Genomic DNA, 16,314 nt, shown 5'->3' with positions numbered 1-16,314 from the left:
TTATGCCGGAATATCGCACCGGTAAATTATTTTCACAATGATGAATACAAACTTAAAATTGCGGTAACAATGCCCGCACATTTTTCTTTACCAGGTGTTTGATGTATCTGGGCCAATGGGTTGCAAGTCTGTGTGGCCCTGAAGGGGCTCATTATAAATGATTATTGTAATGATTTACCTTCAGTGCTGGCAGGTCTTGGATAAACAGCTTACAAAAAGTAAAAGAAAAGGGAGTCATTAAATCTCTCTCCCTCTCTCTCCCTCCCTCTCTTCCTCTCTTTCCCCTTTACTCCTCCTTACCCTTTACTCCTCCTTCCCTCTCTATTTCTTCCTCTCCTCTTTCCCCTCTCAATCTCTTTTACTCCTCTTTCCCCTCTCATTCTCTTTTACTCCTCCCTCTCTCTTTTTCCCTCCATTTATATTATGTGTATGTCCTCTGTCAATACTCACTCTTCAGCTGAGGTCTGGGTCTTTTGTTTCCTGACAAATGCTTCTCTAAACCCCGTTATCACCCATCGTAACCTCTTGTTCATCATGTGGCGGACAGATTTGCTTGAATCAGGTAGTCTCATGTGATTGTCCTCTTCATTTCCCTCATCTCTTTTATTTTCTTCGCTGAAAATAATGGGGGAGAAGTGCAGCCTCATTTAATCCTTTAAGGGCCCCAAGACATACCCATAATGTCATAAGGGCAGCACTTCTAGAGGTCCTATGACATACGGGTCCACCATGCTAGACATGCTCCTTTTCTAGGGGGAGATTGCGTTCACTGCGATCAGAACAGAAGTTGATTATCCTCCACTTCTGTTTAAGACGTAACAGACCTGCCTGTCACCAAGATTGCTACACCAGGCGATAACCTAATTAAGATCCAGAAGACTGCCGCCCGCAGTCTTCCAGTACTCAAAGGGTTCAAAAATGTCTTGAATAATTCTGCAAAATAATCAATGTAACCTCTGACACCTGCCCCGTCAGTAATACTGCCCCTCTCTCCCGACCCCCCAGCTGTCTTTTCTCTGGGATTGATATTACTCACGTAAGGGTGACAGCAGTCCCGATGTTATCTTCCTCTTCAGACCTGAAAAGAAATACACCCGCACATGGTGAGTTAGGGCAATTGGGGCAGTGACAGGAGCTTCCGACAATGCTGCGGATCAAACACACAGGCCCTACTGCACTCTGTGAAATTTTGGGGGTCCAGCCTAACCTTTGCGGAAATGTAATGCTACCAGTAGCGGATTTCCCATTAGGCCCGGGCCTAGGACGGCAACATTTTGGGGCGGCAAAAATGTCCGCCTCCAAATACTTTTGCTGCGCTCTCAGGCTTATCTGACCTAATGGGACGTCATTTTATCTGTTGCGGCCAGGCGCCTTGCCTGCCACCCTCTTCCTCCTTTTGAATTACAGCGTCAAATGATGCCGCGGACGTCACCAACGTGACGTCACGGCATCTCGTTGCCATGGCAACACGGCGTCGCAGCGTCAAATGAAATCATGGTGTCGCGTTACCATGGCAAAGTGATGCCGTGCGATGTCACATTAGTGAGGAGGAGAGGGGCGGCAGGTAATGAGGCGGCTGCAACAGTTGTGCCTAGGGGCGATGGATTTTGAAATCTGCCGCTGAATGCAACTCGCAAGGGGCCTGGCACTGGTGTGTGCATGCAATAGAAGCCTTGTCTTTATAATCTCTGTCTGCCAAGGGCCTGAGATAAGGAGGGTACAAGGTAGCTTCCCTTCTGAAGCAGCTCTCCTCCATTCCAGCTGGGAGGTAAGAGGGACGAGTGGCAACAGTGCTGCATCAGGAGTAAAGCTTCCCGGTGTCATTGCGGCTCATCAAGTGAACCGTCCGCGGCTGCCCCACCACTGGCCCTGCCCTCTGTCAGTGGTGCCTCCCTTTCCCGATCTCTGTCTGTGGTTCCTGCACAAAGTCAGTAATAAATGTGATTGCCTATTCCTACCTCTGCAGACCCCTCTCTTCTATCTTCTCACTTATCGGAGCTACTTGTTTGACCTGTCTCCTCATTATATTGCTCTTCAGACCTAGAAAGGAACTGACCACCCATATGGTGAGTCAGAGGGTGTGATCAAGCGCACTGACAGGACATCTATGTCAACATCTTTTATCACTTCCTCCACTCTGCACTTACATTCTGCTATCCCTTTTGGATCTCACATACTCTGCTCTCTTTTATAATCTCACCCCATTTATGATTGGGCGTATGGAGAGGTTAGATCCTCTCATACTCTTAAATACACACTCCTTATTATGTTCGGAATTCTTGCTGTAAACGGGTGATAATGCTGGGACAAAGGAAACTTTTTAGGCCTACAGGCATACAGTAATTTGACCAAGAGTAGTCACGCTGATAGGGTATTAGTTTAAAAGTTTAGACTGGAACAGTATGATTATCCCTACCTTCCTTATTCTCTAATGCGAACAGCCGAAATTTACCGGGATGAGTTGGTGCACACATCCATATTACAGTATATTACATGAAGGTGTAGACCAACAACAGTATACACTACAGCGAAGACAGAGCCTGCTATCTAATGAAGGTATGGGTGATAGGCCGCAGTGTACACTTTGATAGGGTGGAGTATATTGGGGAGTCTGGGCGCCATCACTTCTATTTGGTGGCAGTGCCAGATAGTGAAGGGAACCTTGTGCACAAGCTGACCCTACTCATTATTACTGACCAGTCTTAAAGTACTGTTATGCCATGTTGTAATGTTGACTGTCATTTTATTGTTATTGTATAAATATGTGGTGGATGTTATACCCTCATGCGGGGTCGTGAGGGATTTCAAAACCAGAGGGAGGATGTAGCCAAGCTCCCTTAGGCTACTAATTATCTGGCCCCTCTAGCACTGTAGGTCCCACTAAAGAGTGTTGGGAGCAAATCCTGCAGGACCTGTTTGTAGTGTTATATGTGTGTTACCTAATAAAGTTCAGGAGTAGCCTTGAATTACAAGGGGGGCCTATGTCTGATAGGAGGCCGGCATAAAAGCCAATCCCCTGAGCGGAGAGAGGTGGGGGGGGGGGGGGAGTGTGTGTGTCGGTGTGTGTGACCTGCTCTGGGGCACAGTTTGGGAGACATGACTGCACCCTGTACCTGTCATAAACAGGTGCATACACACTATGTAAACACAGGAGACACATTGCAGGTGAAGTGGGGGGAGGGGGAGTGGAGAGAGGTGAAAGGGGGGGAGTGCAGAGAGGTGGAAGGGAGGGGGGAGTGGAGAGAGGTGGAAAGGGGGGAGCGGAGAGAGGTGGAAAGGGGGGGAGCAAAAAGAGGTGGAAGGAGGGAGCATAAAGAGGTGGAAGGGGGAGAGAGGTGGAAGGGGAGGAGGGGGGAGAGGGGTGCAGGGGGGAGAGAAGGGGGAGAGAATGGAGAGAAGGAGGGAGAGAATGGTGAGCGGAGCAAGGGGGAGAGAGGCGAGCAAGGGGGGGGGAGGGGCGAGGGGAGCAGGGGGAGGGGAGAGAGGAGCAGATGGAGAGAAGGGGCAGGAGAAAAGGGAGGAGAGAGGGGAAGGGGGGAAGGGGGAGAGGGGGACGGGGGGAAGAAGGGTGGAAGGAGAGAAAGGAGAGAAGGGAGAGAAGGGGGGGATAGAAAATGGAGAGAAGGGGGGAGAGAGGGGATGGGGGGAAGAGGGGGGAGAGGGGAAGGTGTGGAGAGAGGAAGGGGGGGCGAGAGAGGGGAAGGGGGAGAGAGGACGGGGGAGGAGAGTGGAGGGGGGAGAGAGGGGAAGGGGGGAGGGGGAGAGAGAGGAGGGAGGGAAGGGGGAGAGAGAGAGTGGAGGGGAAGGCGGAGGGAGAGAGGGGAGGGAGAAAATGGAGGGATGCTGGGAGGGAGAGAATGGAGAGGAGCGGGGAAAGGAGAGGAGGGAAGCAGGGCAAAGAGAGGAGGGGAGGGGGGAAAGACAGGAGGGGAGGGGGGAAGGACAGAAGGGGAGGGGGGAAGGACAGAAGGGGAGGGGGGAAGGACAGAAGGGGAGGGGGGAAGGACAGGAGGGGAGGGAGGAAGTGGAGAGAGGTGGAAAGGGGGGGAGTGCAGAGAGGTGGAAGGGAGGGGGGAGCGGAGAGAGGTGTAAAGGGGGGAGAGAAGAAAGGTGGAAAGGGGGGAGCAGAAAGAGGTGGAAGGGGGGGAGAGAGGTGGAAGGTGTGTGAGAGGTGGAAGGGGGGAGAGAGTTGGAAGGGGAGGAGAGGGGGGAGAGGGGTGCAGGGGTGAGAAAAGGAGTAGAGAATTGAGAGAAGGGGGGAGAGAATGGTGAGGGGAACAAGGGGGAGAGAGGCGAGCAAGGGGGAGGGAAGGGGAGAGAAGAGCAGGGGGAGATAATGGAGAGAAGGGGGGAAGGAGAGAAGGGGAGGAGAGAAGGGAGGGGAGAGGGGAAGGGTGGAAGGAGAGAAAGGAGAAAATGGAGAGAAGGGGGGAAGAGGGGATGGAGGAAGGGGGAGAGGGGAAGGGGGAGGGGGGAGAGAGGAGGGAGGGAAGGTAGAGAGGAGGGAGGGAAGGGAGAGAATGGAGGGGAAGGCGGGAGGGAGAGAGGGGAGGGAGAGAATGGAAGGATGGGGGAGGGAGAGAATGGAGGGGAGCGGGGGAAGGAGAGGAGGGGAGGGGGGAATGCAGGGGGGGAAGGGGGAAAGACAGGAGGGGAGGGGGAAAGGAGAAGAGGGAAGGGGGGTAGGGAGAGAATGGTGGGAGGGGGGGAGGAGAGAATGGAGGGGAAAGAGAGAATGGAGGGAAGGGGAGAAGAGAATGGAGGGGAGGGGGTGAGGGAGAGAATGGAGGGGATGGAGAGAATGGAGGGACACAGACAGACACAGACACACACACAGAGACACAGAGACACACAGAGACAGAGACACCCAGCCCGATCCAGCCAATGACATGCCCCCTCCCTTAAAAGCCACGCCCCCCCCCCCCCCTCCTGCTCTAAAATTTTATGCAGGACAGTGATCGTTCATGCTTGGAGAGTTGGTGATGTCACCGCTCTCAAAAATGAGCGAGCTCAGCGGTAACGTGGCCGCAGCCTTTAGGGGTAAGTTATACTGAGGAGGGGTGCTCAGGGCCTCAAGCCCTGGGTACATGCATTACAGCATGTGTGATGCGTGCTACCTGTTGGTAAGAAGGAGGGCTGATTTTTCATAGGAACCAATGGAAGTGATAACGCAGAATGACAGAGAATATCTCACCATTACGCACCAGTGGGTGCAATAACCCATGCCACATCCGTACATTCCTCCCCATATAACCGGGTTATAAAAGGAATATACTGTAGCTTCACCAGAATTAGGAACTTCTTCTTTCTGTTGTACTAACGGCTGTGTAGATTCTTTTTGTGTATGTGCATGTTTTACTGGTAGTACTCATTACTATACAAGCATGTTTACTGAAATGAGTTGGTCATGTCTTGTGCTTCCCCTTTATGTCAGCATAATAAGACAATAAGGAAGTGTACAGTATGAATGAGGGAGGAGGCAGCTGCCAGTGCTAGGACGACCTGCTGTTTTTTTTTCTTCTCGTGTCTGTGTTAGTGTCGCCTTCTCCTAGACCAGCAAGACCGAGGAAAATCAGAGTCTGCTTTATTTTTCTCTTGTCATCTGGAATTATATAACCCTTTATTCTAACAAGGTGTCTCCTGCTCCTTTTCGCCTCTTATACTGACACTAACAAGTTCCTTTTTTTTCCCTGTGTATTCTTCTTCTATCTAGAATTTGCTGTAAATGCATCTTAGCTCTGTTTCCTGATGTTACATTATTTTATGTACCTGGGCTCAATTGGGTGCTTGTGTAATTACTGAAAATCCCAGATTAGTGTGATCTCTCTTCTCCCCTCTGAATCTCTGCCACACTCTTACTCTAATATCCTTTTATTGATAGCACGGTGTATCTTAAGCCAGGATTCACTTCGTATTCCCTTCTCTCTTGTATTAAGGTTCTTCTTGAGCTCACTAATACCCAGAAGATCTACCTCCCATTTATAACCTGATTCTCTCCTCTATAGCACCTGTGTGGTTATCTGTATTCTCCCCCTAATCATACCTCTAATTTCCTTGAGTTATTTCTTTAAACCCTTTTACTCATCCTATGCTGCCCTGGATCACGTCAAGCAGTGTGGTCCCAGACGAGGGATTAAGGATTGCACTACATGAGGTAAGGAAGTTGTCCTCCTTCTCCAGCCAGTAGGGTCGCTTCTCCTGCTGCCATGTTGAGAATGTCCTGTTGCAACGCACCAACAGGAGTAATAACCAGTGCTGCAAGCAGGCCGGTATGGTCTGGTACACAGTACCGGTAAAACAATAATTGCCGGTACTGCGTACTGGTATGATTTATTGGGAATCTAACACTAAAGAGAACAAACCTGTCTCTCTCTCTCACTGCTGTCTCTGTCTCCCTGCTGTCTCTCTCTCACTGCTGTCTCTGTGCCTCCCTGCTTTCTCTGTCTCCCTGCTGACACCATGCCTCCCTGCCTCTCTCCGTCTCCCTGCTCTCTCTGAGTCTCCCTGCCCCTCTCTCCGAGTCTCCGTGCCCCTCTCTCCGACTCCCTGCTGTCTCCGTGCCTCTCTCACAGGGTGTAAGAGAGGGGGCGTATGGGGGATAGGGAGCAGGTGGGGGGAGTGAGAGAGGGGGAGGCAGGGGACAGGAAGAGTGAGGGGGCAAAGGGAGTGACGAAGAGTTGGGGAAAGAGTAAGGGACCGGGGGAGAGAAATACATGGGGAGAGGGAAAGAATAGAGGGGGTGAGAGTGAGAAGGTGTGAAAGAGGGGGGGGAGGGAGGCTCAAAAGGCTGCCGATAAAGGGTGGGCAGTGGAAACTCCAATGTTTTAAATGCCTGGGTGGATACCTGTAAGAATAAAAATCTACTTTCATCACTGGTAATAACATTTGGCTTCATCTGTATAATCATTTAATTTCCGGTTGTACTATTGTAAATTGTATAAATATATTGCATAGACATTTACTGTCACACACTTTTGGGGAAAATTAGAATATTAATTAATGAAACAATGTTTGCCTCATTTTTAGTAACACATCCTAATGTATATACAGTTAGTCCTCGGTATCAGACGGTCCGCTTACCTTATCCGATGCCACACAATGCAGTCCGCTGGATGCATTATCTGACGTCGGAACCATTTATCCAGTTTGTGGAACATATTACATCAGATAAGCGAGGAAGTGATTTAAAAAATGTTTGATTTACTTAATACTGTGTAATATTGGAAGGGAATGATATAATTCAAATGATTACTGTATGTACATTCTTATGTACATATTCAAAACTATGGCTGGATTTGCCTCATAAAGCATTACAAACTTTTTTTTATTGTCATGTTAAAATGGTACTATTTTATAGCAAAATCAGGTAATTCTTAAAAACACACTTATGCTCTACATACATGGTGCCTAATTCATTACATTCTTACTCCTGGTTGAGATCAAGCCAGAATTTTTGAACCTTAAAGGAGTACTTCAAGTGACAGTATGTTTCTGTTAAATAGGTTTGAAGCAGGGGGTCTCTGGAGTGAAACCGCATTCATTTCAGCTCCGGGGACCCTCTGTTTCCTGAGATAATTACCTCCGTAGCTGCTGCCGGTAGGAGTCCTGGCTGGGTTCACAATATATTGGAGGGGGTACCCGGGCGCTATCTCTGTAGAGCTATGTCAGATATGCGGAAATATAAAAAAGCGGAGTATGATACTGCCTGAGTGTGATTTTCAAGTGATGTCCTCCTGTGACTCGGAACCCCAGCAGGATCTATCCAGGACCCTTGTAAGCAATGAATACAGAAAGGATGGGGGAGCACAGTTGTAGGAAACAGGCAGTGTAATGAGTCTAGTAATCAACATTAGAATAGAGTGATTATACCCTGAGCGAACGTAATAGCTCAGTTGGCAGATGTCCAATTAAAAGGGCAAATATACATAAATGTGTATATGTGGGTGAGAAGGTAAAAATGGTAATATATAACTTACACGGCCTTGTGTAAGATCAGTCACATCAAGGTTTCTTTGGGGATCCCGTGATCTTGCAATGATCCTTTTCTCTCCGCGATGTGAATTCTTCTTCTTGACGTATGTCCTTATTGCTTCGTGGTTCAGTGTTTCCACTCCAGGGGGATTTCCTCTCGTATAAACAAAAGAGAGGATAGGGTTAAGGCATATGTATATAGAGGCGTCAATGGGGGGGAGGATAGGGTATTGATAAACCACTGAAATAAAATAGTATGATCTAACACTCACACGGGCCAATGTGAGTGTGGTCCTGTCTTGGTATCTTTTTTCTGCCTTTTTAGGGATATTACCCAATTGGTAGCAGGTGGTGATGAAGGGGTGTGGACAATGATAAAGAATATAATATCACAATACTCACACGGGCCAGTGTGAGTACACACTCCTAGCGGTTTCTTTGTGCTTCTATTCCTGGTGTGACTGACGCTGAAGATAGGTTATAGCATAAACAAATGACACTATAGTCTGGAGGGTAAAAACTAATTTTAATAAAAAACAAGAAAATATAATATAAAAACAGAAACCAAAGGCTTCTGTGGGGAAGTAAAAGCAAAGGGGGGCAGTGCGGTGTATGGTGGTAGGGGATCTCGCCTTCCGCGTCCGGATGGAGAGCTACAACTGCACCTCTGCCTCCTCTGTGGTGTGCTGTGAAGTGTCCCAGATGAAAAAAGAGCAACGCGTTTCGTCCGGAACTGGACTTCCTCAGGCTCTGTGTCATTTGTTTATGCTATAACCTATCTTCAGCGTCAGTCACACCAGGAATTGAAGCACAAAGAAACCGCTAGGAGTGTGTACTCACACTGGCCCGTGTGAGTATTGTGATATTATATTCTTTATCATTGTCCACACCCCTTCATCACCACCTGCTACCAATTGGGTAATATCCCTAAAAAGGCAGAAAAAAGATACCAAGACAGGACCACACTCACATTGGCCCGTGTGAGTGTTAGATCATACTATTTTATTTCAGTGGTTTATCAATACCCTATCCTCCCCCCCATTGACGCCTCTATATACATATGCCTTAACCCTATCCTCTCTTTTGTTTATACGAGAGGAAATCCCCCTGGAGTGGAAACACTGAGCCACGAAGCAATAAGGACATACGTCAAGAAGAAGAATTCACATCGCGGAGAGAAAAGGATCATTGCAAGATCACGGGATCCCCAAAGAAACCTTGATGTGACTGAGCTTACACAAGGCCGTGTAAGTTATATATTACCATTTTTACCTTCTCACCCACATATACACATTTATGTATATTTGCCCTTTTAATTGGACATCTGCCAACTGAGCTATTACGTTCGCTCAGGGTATAATCACTCTATTCTAGTGTTGATTACTAGACTCGTTACACTACCTGTTTCCTACAACTGTGCTCCCCCATCCTTTCTGTATTCATGGGTTCACAATATGGCAGTTTAAAAGTCCCGCGTCCTGCGGACCAAAAGGAAGCTGTAGCGTCATACCATGTGTTGTTGCATTGGCCCACGTGAAGCGGGAGCTTTCAACTGCATAGAGATACCGGCAGCACCTACGGGGTAAATATCTCGGGAAGCCGGGGGTCCCTGGAGCTGAAATCAATGCGATTCAGCTCCGTAGACATACTGTCACTTGGAGTGCTCCTTTAATATACAGTATGACTTAGTTGTAACTTGTGAATGTATGAGGCTCATTTATTAAACTTTAGATTTGGGGGTTCTCCAATACTCCTCAGGTGGCTGATTCACCCGTTTTATTTACTTCAATAGTAACAGCATATACTTGTGCACGGTCCTGGTTTTGTGAACCTACAGACTTCATATCCAGGGCTAGAAATGTATTGGGCATCTATATCATGTGCCACAAATTGGCAGTGTGATGGCAAGTAATCACTGAGGCCCAGATCCCCAAAAGGATGCGAAGCTTAAGCTCGACTTTACTCTCATGCATACTGTATGAAGCTTAGCACCATTTTGTGAATATGGGCCTAAGAGAGACAATTTATTGTTCCATCAATGAGGGTCAGTAACCCCTTTAGTGGTCACGTGGCCACGGCAGCTCAAGGGGTTTACATGGAATATTTTTACTTAATACATCTGGTGCAGTTTCTGTGCCCTTGTATTGCAGCCAGGAGACTTTGATAAATACAGTAGTCCTCAATGTGTCAAGAGATTTTTTTTGACTACCTTCCTCTAGTTGCATTAAATACTAAAATACAAATACCCGTATTTATTTGACCCATACTGTATGCATCTTTGTGGTTGCAGCATTTTTCATTTTTGATACAGACTTCGTGAAATGTAGTTCTTGGAAATGAAAAGCAAGTTTCACCTAAAGTTTATGGTGTGAGTACTGGAAATGGCATGATCATAAATGCAAAGCGCATGAAATAAGGAAATACTTGTCCAAAATAAAGTAAAAGGCAGTGTGAAAAAAGAAACTATGAGTCACTGAAGTATATTGATACTGACGTTTCATGGATTTTCTCTAGAAAGGAAAAAAATACATTAGGCAAGAGAAGGCTTTTGAAAACTATTGCTTAACATGACTGAATCAGACATATCAAGTCACTGATTTCTTGTCAGTCTAACTGATTTTTTTTTACTCTCAGCAGTCTCATCCATTTTAATGGTGTCTTATTAATAAAAATCGGTATCTTCCTTTAAATGTCTGTAGCCCTGTTTCCCCTTAAACAAGATGGCTACTGGTGCTGCCCTTTAACCTGTTGGCTCGCAGGGGCCTAAGCCTCCGCCACGGGGAGCCTGGGGCGATATACTTATAACTTTGGTGATTTGGTGATAATTGCCCCAGGTTCCCCGTGGCGGAAGCTCAGCCCTCCTGTGAGCCAACAGGTAATGCACCACACACCTGGTAACACTATATGTTTCTCCGCACCCACAGTATAATCTGCGAGTGGGTGGGGGAATACCCGTTACAATCGATATTACCCAAATTACACAAGGCCCATACGGGAGTCCTGGATGGTCCTTCTCAAGTGACCTGATACCTTTAGCCTGCTTGGTAACTGACACTTCCATACAGACGGATGAGAATAATTAAGCTGATCTGCTGACACCCTGGAGCCCTCTCCTCTGGGCCTCTGTGGTATGCTGTTTTCCTATCTCTTAGGTATTCAGGACTCCATTAGCCTTCTTCTGGGATCCTAACTTAAAAGGGCACTGTCTCTATCTAAAACACAATAAAACAGGGGGGCTTGGTTTGTGCTATACTTTATGAACATCCCTATCTACTCTCCCCGAGGCTCCTCTTCTCCTCCTGGAAAACTGACCTTCCTGAACCTTCCACTTCTCTATATACTCTCTGTGATATCATGATCCCATGGCAACACAGGGTGGGGCCTGATACACTTCAACTTTCCTAACTCCTAACTCCTAAACCCTAAGGAGGGGGGTTACAAACATACTAACACCAACCCAATACATATACGAAGCCCACCTATACATACGAAGCCCTCCAATACACAAACTAACCCCCCAATACACATACTAACCCCCCAATACACATACTAACCCCCCAATACACATACTATCCTCCGATACACATAATAACCCCTTAGGAGGGTGGTTACACACATACTAACCCCCACCTAATACACATACTAAGCCTGCCAATATACATACTAACCCCCTAATACACATACTAACCTCCCATATACATTCTAACCCCTGAGGAGGGGGGTTACACACATACGACCCCCCCCTATAAACATACTAAGCCAGCCAAAACACATACTAACCCCCTAATACACATACTAACCTCCGATACACATAATAACCCCTTAGAAGGGTGGTTACACACATACTAACCCCCACCTAATACACATATTAGGCCTGCCAATACACATACTAACCCCTAATACACATACTAACCTCCCATACACATTCTAACCCCTGAGGAGGGGGGTTACACACATACGAACCCCCCCTATACACATACTAAGCATGCCAATACATATACTAACCCCCTAATACACATACTAACCTCCAATACACATACTAACCTCTAAGGAGGGGGGTTACACACATACTAACACCCACCCTATACACATAATAACCCCCAATGCATATATACTAACCCCCCCAATACATATACTAATCCCCACCCAATACACATACTAAACACACAATACACATACTAGCCTCCCAAAATACATAACCCTCCTCCGTTCACATAATAACCCTCCTCCCGCAAAACACATAATAACCCCTAATATCACACACCCCACACACAACCTGTGGGGGGGCCTCCGATGCCGAGCTGATCCAGCCGGTGGATGTAAAAGTTGGGCCCGACTGTCCAACTTCCAGCGCACACATGGGGGGTGGCAGCAGGAGAGAGAGGCCCACTGCAGGGTTGGAGAGTCAGGGCCCCCGGGGCAACCAAAGGCCCATCAACTGGATGTGGATTTGGGGCCTGACCTCTTCCCTGGCCCAACTCCAGAGCCTGTAGGGTCCTTCACAGCCACCGGGCCCAAGACTTCCTATTGAATAACCCTTTAAATCTCCTTTAAAGTCTCCCAGTTGCAGAACCTGTCCAAAAAAAACAGTACAAGTCTAAGATCAGGAAATCCACTGAACGTATTTGGGAGATTGGTTACTAAAGTCTCCTAGATGCACAAGTAATGCCAACAAAAAAAAAAATCAATAAAACTGCAACAGGTTTACTAACTAAAAGAAAACTCCCTTTAAAAATGAAAAATAAATATATATATATTTTTTTCAAATGATAAATCTGGTGCAATGCTTTTTCACTGGTTTTGTAGCCAGAAGATTTTATTTCCCAAACTACCAAGTCTTCATTCAATTAACAGGTTTAATAAGCTTCCTGAAAGTAGCACCTGGATATTTCCCAACTTGTTTCTGGAGTTGACCAGTTGACCACCATGATCCTGCAGTAGCTCCAGGAACCCAGCCTCTCTCAGTGTTTACACAGTTTACTTGTCAAAGACACTATCCTCCACCTTGTTGCCTTAAGACAGCGGTTCCATTATATTTACCATCAGGACTGAGCTGGGAAGGGGAAACATAAAATGGAAGGTCTTTTCAAACACACCAGTATGTCTGTGATATACAGAGGTAACCAACATTATTGCCACCCTTGGTGCACTCCCACGGGTGAAATGGGGTGATAGCCCCACCTCCTACTTGTGCGCAGCTCATTCAAAACAGTGGCTGCTTCTCCCGCTGGCACTTTGTGTCTGTCCTGCTGCAGCGCAGGGTTGCAATAATGTTGGGTACATCTGTCGTCCAAGTTTTTTGACTGTGGACTAGTCAGATATGTCAATTCTCACTGATGTTCTGTGTCTCGCTGATCTGGGGTCAGTGTCACTAATATTTAGCATCAATATCTCACTTTAATGGAGCCACAGCTCCATTAAAATAAAACATTTTGGTCCAGAACCCCCAAATCTTACTGCATCCTTTTGAGGTTGACATCTCTGACAAGTGTTGGAGAAATTGTAAATATCAAAATCTTGTATTATCCTATAACTTTTAAATGGCAATTATTTTTACCTTCACAGTGTTCCTATGCATACCCCGAGAAGACGAAGGAAGATATAGAGCAGATAAAAACCAAATATACCGATCTTCATGTACATGTTAATTACTATGGTAAGTTTAATATTCCATGTTTTCAAGATATCTGCTTTACGGTAGATTAAGATTTGAAAAAACGGTAATTGCTTCACTTTATTTTAGTTTACACTGTGCATATAAGGGATGGTAGCCTACATTTCAATGGGGGATATCCTCAGTAGCGGCCTTCTTGCATACAGTACATTCTCAGGAAACAATTTGCTCTGTGCAGTCTCTAAAAAGCATAGAAACATAGAAATTGACTTCAGATCAATCCACTTGGCCCCTCTAGTCTGGCCTCAAACAGACTAAGAGAACAGTCTATACAAGGGTTTTGAGTAGCTTTTCTATTAGCACTTTACACTGGGTGGTGGATTTTTCACTTCATTCACTAATAGATCACAGTTCACGTTAACCACTTTTTTCTGAGATATTTTTTCTATAATTTGCCTTAAACATATTGTTTTATATAGTTCACATATTTTAGGACATTGTCACAAGTTAGCGCCGCTGCAATCGTTTTTTCTTTAACTATGGCCTCATTCCTATCTGATGTGAATCCTTAGACTGTTTTCGATCTGTGACTTTCTTAAATACTGTAGATCAGATAGTCTTTCGTCAGTGTGAATTACTTTACTGCAGTGTTTAACAAACTAGCCTTTTTGCTGTTGCCTCTTGTGGGTTCCCAGATGACTTACAAGGGGATCTCAGTGACAGGAGAGATATACAGACTATTGTATAAAGTACAAGGCCAATCCAAAAACAGACTGAATGAATTTCACAACCCATCCACTTGAATAGTCTGTTAGGGGCTATATTTAGTTGGCTGTAAAACAATGTAATTACATTTAAATTGCAGCAGTACTGATCTGACGCTATCGCACGGAAATCCCATTGACTGTGCTTTCTGTGCGAGTTTTAGATAAGCGTATTGCAGTTTATAGACTAAGGGCCTTAGCTATCAAAGCAAATGTGGAGAAATTGTATGTGAATTGAGTAATTTTCATCTTGCATCTCTTTGCTCCAAGTTTCCACCATGTGCATCAGAATGTGAATTTGACAGTGTCTTCAGGAGGAGTTAGGCCTCGTCCCAACTACTCGCACAACTTGCACAACTGTCAATCCTTGCACAACTGTCTTTCCCAAATGACAAGCAATGGCCACATCATGGCGGTGGTTCAGCTAATGAGGGCGAACCAGCCGCGTGATGTCATCCCCCCTTCCCCCCTGGTTGCGATCTCCTGCTCTTCTCTGGACGCACGCCCCACACCATAGATCACAGCTGAAACTGGTGCACGCACCGCCAGGCGCTCCAATGCGCGTGTGCACGCAATATTGTATGTCTTTATTTATATAACGCCAAAAGTGTACTTAGTGCTTCACAAAGAATACAGTACAGGGAATTATAATTATACAATAAGTTCAGCAAAATCAGACAATAGGAAAGGAAATCCATGCCCCAAAGAGCTTACAATCTAAGTGGTTTAATGGGAAACTTACAGAGACAGTAGGTGAGGGAATAAGTGCTGTAGATGACTGTGCTTGGTCACAATGGGTGGTAGGAGTGACTGTGGGACAGTAGCCATGAGTGCAGGCTATTGGGATACTTGATTTGGTGGGGTGAGATTTAAGGCTGATCAGTATTAAATGAAAAGGTTAACACCAGTTACAGGGGAAGAGATGGATAGATGGCAGGGAGGCATGCATGAGATCAGGTGTGTATGTCTGGCTTCAGGCTTAGGGGAGATCCCCAGTTGTGGGAAGAAGTAGATAGAGGGTGTGAATAGAGTATTTGTGTGGGTGTTTTTTATTGCGGGGTATAGACGTTGTTGGGAGAGAGGTGTATAAATAATGGTGCAGTGGGGAGTGGGGAAGTTGGAGAGAACAGAGACATTCACAAAGGAGTGAGGAAACAGTAAACGGAAAAAGCAATAGGGAGGGCATAGTAAGATGCAGGAGGAGAGACTTAACAGGTAATGGAGGACAAAAGTGAACAAATAATCACAGTTGTTAAAAGTGAATGTCTCACCATGGCAAAGTTGTAATGCAGAGTCCAGATCTTCCTCCAATCTTCACCTCCAATTTCAACTCCAAAATTAACTCTTGTAGACACTTAAGATGTCTCTTTTGATGTTACACAGCCATATGTCTCACAGCCAAGTTACACTGACTTAAGTACCCTAATCACATGCATTTGACTAACACTTATGGGAGGGGTTTGCCTAATCAACTCAGACATACCAAATAGTTAATTAGATTATCAATTCTCTCTCAATTGATAGGAGTTATCTCACAGTCAGCAGTGACTGGGGCCGCCCATAGCCTTAGGGAGGAGTTATACAACACAGACAACATCACATACAATGAGATGTATTAAACTCCACCTCCTTGTGCGGGACTTTTTTTTATCTTGTATTTGTGTCTGAGGTAAACTTTTCTGCCAACAATTTGTATCAAATTGAAGCAAGCAGAAATCAGAGCAATATGTCAAAACAAAGGAAAAAAACTGTCCTGCGCTTCGGTTTGTCAGTAGTTGGCACCTATGGTGTCTGCATAGTCATGTGTGGCTGGGAAGGAGGGAGCTATGTATGGCCCCTGAATTGACCGGAGTGAGAGGGAAATATAATAACCCTTACCTCTGTTGCAACTCCGGTCTGGGTCCTGCTCTCCTCTGCTCTTCAGCTCCCGCGTGCAGCCTTCTGAATGAATACAAGGATAGGAAG

The 16,314-nt window shown here is 46.1% G+C and overlaps 1 protein-coding gene and 2 long non-coding RNA genes across 7 annotated transcripts in view; 1 reads left to right on the top strand and 2 right to left on the bottom strand.

Annotated features, from left to right (window-relative positions):
* Positions 1-339: 339 nt before the first annotated feature.
* Positions 340-12,340, bottom strand: LOC142482474 (uncharacterized). 2 transcript variants are annotated; one of them, XR_012796714.1, is made up of 3 exons: positions 12,236-12,340; positions 1,037-1,078; positions 340-615 (listed from the first exon to the last, which is right to left on the bottom strand). It is a non-coding gene; the product is annotated as an uncharacterized LOC142482474 (long non-coding RNA). The 2 variants fall into 2 exon arrangements; XR_012796715.1 differs by having other exon boundaries at positions 12,248-12,334.
* The window catches only part of LOC142482401 (E3 ubiquitin-protein ligase RNF31-like), a 78,986-nt gene continuing 68,135 nt past the window's right edge, over positions 5,464-16,314 (top strand). The window contains exons 1-2 of one of the 4 annotated variants that reach the window (XM_075583028.1): positions 5,464-6,154; positions 13,537-13,627. In XM_075583028.1, coding sequence (XP_075439143.1) covers positions 6,089-6,154; positions 13,537-13,627 — 157 coding nt within the window. In that variant the 5' untranslated portion in view covers positions 5,464-6,088. The remainder of the gene's footprint in view (positions 6,155-13,536; positions 13,628-16,314) is intronic. The other 3 variants (XM_075583031.1, XM_075583029.1, XM_075583030.1) reach the window with 3 other exon arrangements.
* Positions 12,344-16,298, bottom strand: LOC142482490 (uncharacterized). Its single transcript, XR_012796717.1, has 3 exons — positions 16,228-16,298; positions 13,748-13,826; positions 12,344-12,544 (listed from the first exon to the last, which is right to left on the bottom strand). It is a non-coding gene; the product is annotated as an uncharacterized LOC142482490 (long non-coding RNA).

This window comes from Ascaphus truei, chromosome 2 (genome assembly GCF_040206685.1).
Source record: "Ascaphus truei isolate aAscTru1 chromosome 2, aAscTru1.hap1, whole genome shotgun sequence".
Classification (NCBI taxonomy): domain Eukaryota; kingdom Metazoa; phylum Chordata; class Amphibia; order Anura; family Ascaphidae; genus Ascaphus; species Ascaphus truei.
Note: the sequence above shows the minus strand (reverse complement) of the source record. Positions and strands in the feature narration are given on the sequence as shown.